The 8809-nt window shown below is 34.2% G+C and overlaps 1 protein-coding gene across 1 annotated transcript; it reads right to left on the reverse strand.

Moving 5' to 3' along the window:
- Window positions 1–5611: 5611 nt before the first annotated feature.
- LOC132800149 (G-type lectin S-receptor-like serine/threonine-protein kinase LECRK3) lies at window positions 5612–8002 on the reverse strand. Its single transcript, XM_060813163.1, has one exon. It carries the CDS (start codon window positions 8000–8002, stop codon window positions 5612–5614), a length of 2391 nt encoding a protein of 796 aa, XP_060669146.1.
- Window positions 8003–8809: the final 807 nt, after the last annotated feature.

An 8809-nucleotide genomic window follows, 5' to 3' on the forward strand; every position in this document is an offset into this window, starting at 1 on the left:
TTTTGTCAACGTGGAAATATTCATGCGCAAAGCCCGGCGTTTCATTTTTTGGGCCGCAGGAGAAAACACCGGATTACAACCCCACTTTTCTCTGTTCGAAACGACAGCGTTCAACGTTCAGCCATTTATTTTCGCGCGTGATTATTTCCATACCTTATTTACACCCTGGTCAACTCGTGGGCCATGGGCATTCTTTTATTTTTCTGAGGGATGGGTTTGGTCGGTGTGGGAAAAGAATGAGCGGTTCGTTTTACAATTTTAAAATGGCTTTATATATTATTATTTAAATATATAAAAAATAAAAAATTATTTAATATTATATTATTTATTTTTAAAATATTTTTAATTTATATTATTTTAAAATTATATATTTTTATAAATAAAAATATTTTTTTGTAATTATAAAATAACTATATATAGTTTCATAAAAATAAATTTTACTAAAATATTTTTATTTTCTTCTTTTTTATTTTTTATTTTGAATTAGGATTGATTTTTGTTTATTTTTATTATTTTTTTAATGACATAAAAAATTATTTATTTGAAAACAAAAAATTAACTAACAATGGAGGGTATTGGAGATTGGAATTGACATGACCATCTCATTTTTCAAGATAATTTCTTTTTTCAAGACCAAAAAGTTTTATTATTATTTTTCTATCTCATTTTTCAAGACAATTTTATTATCTACATCTTTTTCATCCTGCATATTTTTTTACATTTAATTATATATAAATTATCAATGATTCAAAAAAATTTGGCATATTTGTATATACATACAATATTCGATAGATAAAAGCTAAACATCTTAATAATATTTAGATAGATGCTTCTTAACAATTAAAAAGTGTTCATATTTAAACTTTGCATAAAAAATGAATTCTAAACATTTTAATAATATTTAGATTAACGCTTCTGAACAATTAAAAAATATTCAGATTTAAACTTTCAAATAAAAGATGAATTTTAATATATCAAAATCAAATATAAGAGTGTTGTTCCGACCTATTCGTTGGTAAGAGATAGGAAAAAAAATCCAAACTAAAGCAATCATCACAATATGAAAAAAAAATAAAGAAACAAACTAAATTCATCTTACTGTTTCATAGTTTTGAGCTTTCATAATTTACAAATAATTTTTGTATCTACAATCATAATTTTTAATGGAGTATAAATTAAATGGATATATTTAACGTATTACTTGAGAGGAAGAATGAGACTATATAAAGAAATTATTTAAATAGATTTAGTTAACAAATGTCCTTAATAGTAATTTTAAATGGAGATAAAAATGTAAATCAATAATGAAACTGTATAGACTCCACATGGTAGTGGAACTAGAACTACTCAAAATACCAAAGTTCATCTGTGTTAAATAAGATTAGTATGTTTGAAGTAATATATTTATTTTTAAGAGTTAGAAAATAGTATAAAAATCAAGGATTACTTTGACATTTTGAATCAAATTTAGTAGTCAAATATATTCAAAACATATAAAAATAATAATAATAAGTGTGAACCTTTAAAGTGATTTTTTTTTTTCTGGCTTTGAATTCTTTTGAGTTCAAATGGACTTGTGTGTGCCTCATGAATCCAAACTCAGTTCTTATTTCGTTTGTTTTTATTTCTTTTCTTACATAATGAATTTAGGTTTGCTTTTGGAATCCTCAAGAAAAAAAGAGGGAATTATTTGTTAACCCAATTTTAACTTGCAACATACCCTTACATATTTTTGTTGGTCTTTTGTATGGCTTTGATTGATTAGCAAAAGCGTGCAAGTAAATGAGTCCTTTTACAATCCCAATGCTATTATTTCTGTCCTCTGTTTTCAATTGGGTTATTGTTTCTCCTCACAATTACTTGACAATATAAGGTTCCATGCAAGTGAAACCTTCATCATACTTTGTTTACAATATTGAAGCATATTTCTCTATCTCTTTATATTACATTGAATGTACTAGTATATTATCGTTTCGCCTCCAATTGGACAAAAGCAGAATCTGAATATCAATATTTTAGAATAAATTTGTGTCAGGACCCGTCCAGAATTCCTTCCCCGGAACCCTAGACAAGCCCTGATCCCAGGGAAACCCTACCGAACCCTCCAACGGAAAATCCGACAGAGCCTCCCCTAAGGGATTTACTTACCACAAATTACCTGCACTGAAAACACACTTCTAAAAACATCCCCTTATTCCTCCCACGGTACTACAAGTTGGTTCCACAAATTTCAGCACTTCAATAAAAATACAGTAATCCAGTGCAAAATAAATACAACAAGAGTGAAAGAAATAGTACAACTGCAATAAAGAAGAACAGGGTACTTCACGAAGTAAAACAGCGATGAAGATCAAGTCCGCTCTGGATGAACACCGACAACCTGGTACCTAGAGGAACGGAATTTAAGAGTGTGAGATGCTAATCATCTCAGTGAGTGACCCTATCTACTATACAATATAATACCACAGTAATAAGTAGATAGATAATAATTAATTGAAAATAATAATTTATCTCAAAACCCTTACAATTCTCTCAGTTGGAAAAGTTCTCCTTTTAAACCTTTTCACAAAACCCTTTGTTCGAATTTTTCCGAAAACCAAGACATCAATTAAATACCAGAACAGTAATAATTATATTTTTAATTCCAATACAGTTTCCAAACATTTTATTTTTTTAAAACACAGTTCTGAAAATCATTTGATGCACCCACTATATACCAGTGGCGCCAATAGTACCCAGCGTCCCAAGGTACCGCCAGACAGGAGGTTATAGAAAGAAACCGGCATACGGTCGCGTGGCGTCCCACTGCACCGCTGCTAACCTGGTGTCCCGGCCATGGGGGGTGGCCACCCTCTCCGATGGCATCCACAGGACACCCTCATAATATCACCTGCGCGCTACTCACATCCACCTGCGCGCTAATCATATCCGTGTGCACACTATCCATATCACATATACCATATCACATAATCAGAACACCAGTACGTGCACGGTGCATCTAAAAATCGTAAAATCCACAATTTAAATTATAAAACAATTTCACATTTTTCATAAACATAGCGGGCATAATCCATCCGCTTGAACCGGAAAATTCCCCACAATTTCTTTGTAATCAATGCCATAAATCCCATGATTTTCAAATCCACCAACTCCCAAATCCATCAATTCAAATATCCACATTTTTTCCAAGCATAAATAATTTCTCGAAATATCATAATCAAATCCCATAATATTTTATGGGCATATTTTATAAAAATTGAAATCACCAACATAACCAAATATTTTCCTTGAAATATTTGAAAATCAAATCGTGCCCAATTTACCATTAAAACCACACCAATTTCAAAATCCTCAAAACCATAAAATAATTTCACATGGCATCAAAATGCACATTTTCTTAAATCCAATAAATTCATAAATAATTCCACAATAAATTGAATAAATATTTGGCACATAGAAATTAAATTCCAAATATTTAAATCACACATAATATATTCACCAATTAAATTTCCCAAAATTAAATTGAAGGTGGGTCACTCACCTGGAGCACGCAATTAAACTATGATCCACCACGGGATCAATTTCACGACTCACCGGTGCTCCTAGAACAAAATTCACAGACAGTCAAATAAATTAATATTTTATTCGGGTAAATAATACCCGGTACCCGGGGGGTCAAATACAAACGTTATCTAGAATTTACGAGTTATATACCGAATCGAAGCTCGAGTGATGCTGATCACAGATTCGGTCTCAATTTCCAAGGATCGTACCCGACGGGGTCGGAATTTCGCCGGGAAGCTTTTCGGGTTTTGGCTCTGCAATTCTCCCAAATCGTCGCGAATTGGCGGAAACGGATGCTGGATTCGGGTTCAGGAGGTCGAACATAGCGGACTGGAGCTGGCCGGAAATTCGGGTACTCGCCGGAAATGAGATGGGCAACCTGGCTGGCCGGCGCTTGTACAGTAACTCGACCGGAAAGTTTGAAAATTACCGGCGGCCGGTGACTCTCTCTTTCTCTCTCTCTCTCCTCTCTCTCTTTCTCTCTCTTCCCCGAGAGTTTTAACAAATAAAACCCCTGCGTGACACTGTTCATGCCACGTGGACCAATCAAAAGCTGACACGTGGCGTTACTGTGCACTTAAGCCAGATATATTAAAATAATACGGTACCTGGCGAATTTCAAACGTCCGTAACTTTTTAACCAAATGTCCGATTTAAGCGTGCCGCTAATCTATGAACTCGTATCGACGAGTACTTTACAACCATACAAGAGTCAACTCAAAATTACATCACAAGAAAAAGTCAACTCCCGGCACCTTTTGGACAATTTACACTTCAACTTGTTTCGCCCATAACTTTCAAACCGTAGCTCCGTTTTCGACGTGCTACCAGTCTACGAACTCGTGCCAACGTGTACTTTGTAACGGTACCTCAGTCAATCTAGAATTCCAACCGGGTCAAAAAGTCAACTTTTGACCCCTTTGGTCAACGTGCAAAAATTCCGACATAGTTCGGGACGGGATGTTACAATTTGGATGTGATTGAAACAGTGGTTTTTATATCAATATTCTAGCACCATACCAGCTACTTTTTGTTTGAAGGAAGTAGATAGGGAAGTTTGCCTCTTTAGCACTTTTGTTTAAGACAAACAGCTTGACCAATATACAATAAAGTACAACCATTAGCTAACACTATTTTTTATGTATAAGTGCGTCCCCAAGTGGTTCTTCATCCATTATATATTCTTTATTTTAAAGAACCAATTTCTAAAAATAAGTCTAACCCACTCTGTATTTTGATTTTTTAAAATATAGAATGGGTTTGGCTCTTTAAATTTTGAGAGCCAGAAACATTTTTTATTTTTAATATTATATTAATATTATTTAATGTTTATCAAATTCCAAGACCATTATATTATATTAATATATTTTAAAAATATTATTGTTAAAAACAAAAAAAAAGGAAGGAAATAAATATAACAATAAATATCCATTGAAAAAATAAAAATAAAAAATGTGATACAAAATGTATCGTTGCAGAAGTTTTAAAAATTCCACTGTTTATGTTTAAATATGTTTTTTATTATATGAAAGATGCTGTTTATTTTTAAAGAGTTATTTGGAAATGCTCTAAAAACACTTAAAACAGAATTTTTATAGTTGATATGGTGCCAACTGTATATATCATCAATCCAACACGTATTCCAACATGAACAACAAAATTTAAATAGAGAATTCAAACGGTTAACAGACAATAATTTATTATTTGGTAAGGGTTTTTGCAAGATCTACTTGCATATGATTTCAAATTCCTTACAACTAATAGATAGAGAAAGGTTTTTGAGCTATTATTTGTGGGTAATTGCTCTGAGTAGGAGCAATACTTAATGCAACACTTGAAAGCACCGAAAACATAAAGAATAGTTCCTACAACAATCACGAAATTAGGACCATTTATTTGGTATTTTCCATAAAATAAAATAAAAACAAAAAAAAAAAACTATAACAAAAAAACAAAATAACAAAAAACAAAACAAAAACAAAAGCAAAAACAGAACACAATTTTGTGACATACCAAAAAGTCGATTTGAGACTAACTTCTGGTCTGATCAGTTGATGGAACTGAAGGGACAAGGACTTGGGGGTGATGAAACTTGAAGTATTCCTTCAAGCATAAGCATAACCTGTTTCATGGTGGGTCTTACATGGGGGTTTTCTTGGAGGCACCAAATGGCAACGATCACAAATCTCTCAACGATTTTCATATCTTCCATGGCCTCTTTGTCATTTTTAACCAGATAATCTAATTTCCCTTCCAAATAACGGTCATAAACCCAATCTGTCAAAATTCTCTTCTCTTCCTCATCAATTTCCATATCTACATTTCTCCTACAGCAAATGATTTCTAGCAGCAACACACCAAAACTGTACACATCGACCTTCACAGACACGGGTGCAGACCTGAACCATTCAGGAGCAACGTAGCCTTTTGTTCCTCTGATATTTGTTTTTGTATGGCTTTGATTGATTAGCAAAAACTTTGCCAACCCAAAGTCAGAAATCTGAGCATTGTAATACTCATCCAGAAGTATGTTTTGAGGCTTTATGTCGCAGTGGATGATCTGCGTCCTGCATTCCTCGTGCAAGTAAACAAGTCCTCTTGCGATCCCACATGCAATTTGTGTCCTCTGTTTCCAATTGGGTTTTAGATCTCCAAATAGAAATCTTGCTAAAGTGCCATTTCCCAAGAACTCATACACCAGCAACCTGTGTTGTTTCTCATCACAATAACCGACTAGGCGGACAAGATTCTTGTGATGTGTTTGGCTTATAATGTTAACTTCTGCTTTGAATTCTTTGTCGCTGTCTTCGAAAACTCTGTCTAACATCTTGACAGGAATCAGACCAGTTGATCTCGTTTCGCCTTTGTAAACTATCCCACAAGATCCCCTGCCTAGCTCTTCCTTAAATCCATTTGTGGCCTCTGTCAACTCCTTGTAGGTAAATTGCCGCAATCTACTTTCGACAGAGGTGTCATTTGTAGAAATTTCAACTGCAAGGAGCTTCCTATTGAAGATGCAAAAGAAACCCATACGTGCTGCCCCCACAAATATGACCAACACAGAACTGCCTAAGAGTACAGACAACACCACAATAACCAATGTGTTCTTGTCCTTTGCTGGGTCTTTTGGATTTGGAGGAGGAAGTGGGATTACATGAGACGAATTATAAGCTGTTTTGATATAAGTTGTGGTATATGATTCAACTCTCCCATTGGAAAGTGGAGGCCTCTTCTTCCAACAGTTCGCAAAGGGGCTATAAACGACTGCTGCACATAAACAATCATGCAAACATTCATTTTTGCAGCTCTCCCTATCAGTAGAGCTAAGCACCTCATAATCGGTAAATGGAAAATTAACATCTGATTTCTCCTGCATGAAGTGGTTCTCCGGGTAGATTTGCCTCGAACTACCATCACAACCCAGTAAGAAATTTGGTCTGCAGCCACTATATGCATCATCTGTATTGACCAAAGAATAACCATTTGGGCATGTGCAATTTGCCCTTCTATCAGATTGGGTTGAGCATATACTGTTAAACCCACATACTCCACCTCCCCTAGCTCCATTTACTTTCCAGCATACATTGTTCGGTATTGATTTTAAGGTTCTCCATGTTTCATTCGCAGCAGACGGATCTTTGGAGTGAGAGTTTATGGTAAGAGCCCCATCAAAATTAAGAGTGACTCTCATATAGTAGTCCAAAGGATCTGAGATTGGATTTTCCAGTTTCGAAACAAAGATTTTGCTTCCATTTTCTGTCAATACATGCAAGCCCGACGAATCAAGCTCAACTTGGTTACCAGGATCCGATGTATCACCCTTGGAATCGTATGTATCATAAGATTGGTTTCCTGGCAAATTTATGGTAATAAGCTCAGCAATACCATTATTAGCCAAACGAAACTGGAATCTTCTCGGTGTGAAGTCGGTGTCACTTGTTCTGGCAGAAAGAGAACCACCTAACTTCATGATCTGAGAAGGCAACAGCGTATCAGTGGGATAGTTGAAGCTCTCCCATATGGGTCTATTAAAAATATCCAACAGCATAAAGTTGCCTGTATCATTCATCACAGCATAGTTTACTTCGGCAGAACTCGTTTTTCCAGAGTTCCATAATGTTTGAGCACCGTTTTTGAGCACGAGAGCACTGTCAGAAGTTAGCTCCAGTTTGGAATTCCTTGGAACCGGTTTACCTTTATTTGCATTTGCATACCAAACTGGGGTGAATTGGGCGGATAGTTTGTAATACCAAATGGCAAGTACGAAGGCATCATCGTCAAGCTGGTGGAATCCAAATGCAAAATCTTTAGAAGGTGAAAGCCAAAAATAATTATTGCTTCCTGCAGTCAGAGAAGTTGGAACATTTATTTTGCCGTTGGTTTGAGCAACGACAACGGAAAGGGGAAGTTGGAGAAGAAGAAGAAAAAGGATAGCCATTAATGGTCAATGAATTTCAAGGACAAAGCTACTCGCTTATCATTTGCAGCATGGGGAACTTTATTAAGAAAAAAAAAAAAAAAAAGAAATTGCAAAAAACTGGAATTTATATGGTATACGTACACATGTTGAAAAATTCAATCTGCCTTTTTTTTTTTTTTTTTTAAATTTTATGGAGGCATTTAGTTGAATTGTATTTGGTTGAACTTGAGAAAAAGGACATTCAAAAAGATTGGAAATTATACTTATACGTGTTGGAAAAGCATTTAATTGATTTGTATTTAGTTGGTAAACGTGTTGCAAAAATCAAACCGCATTTTATTGATTTGTATTAAGCTGGACTTAGTTTTTTTTTGTGGCTTTTTGATTAGTTATGAATAATAATAATATCAAACTTTATGGCATTTTTATTTGAGTTATTAACATTTAATCGTTTAGAAAACTGGCAATGACTAAAAAGAGGCACGGCGTTTCTTTTTTCGTTTATGACTGTGTTGAGAAGAAATGTTCCAGTGTAAATGAGTTATATTGCCTCGTGCTTGTTTAATTTATAAGAAACTGAACATATCATTTACTTCAAGAGTTGTAAAATATTATAAAACAAGGGATTATTTTGACATTTTGAACAACTTTGGCATTTTTGTCAATGTGAAAATATTGATATTCTTTGCTTCGCGTGAGTCACCTAAACCCAAACTCATTTTTTTCATTTGCTTTTTTTTCTTTCTTAAGAATCCTGAAGAAAAAGAGAAATTATTCGTTATCTTAAGTTTTTAACTTTGCAACATAGCCTTAATTTTTTGTTGG

This window comes from Ziziphus jujuba, chromosome 12, assembly GCF_031755915.1.
Source record: "Ziziphus jujuba cultivar Dongzao chromosome 12, ASM3175591v1".
Taxonomy (NCBI): Eukaryota; Viridiplantae; Streptophyta; class Magnoliopsida; order Rosales; family Rhamnaceae; genus Ziziphus; species Ziziphus jujuba.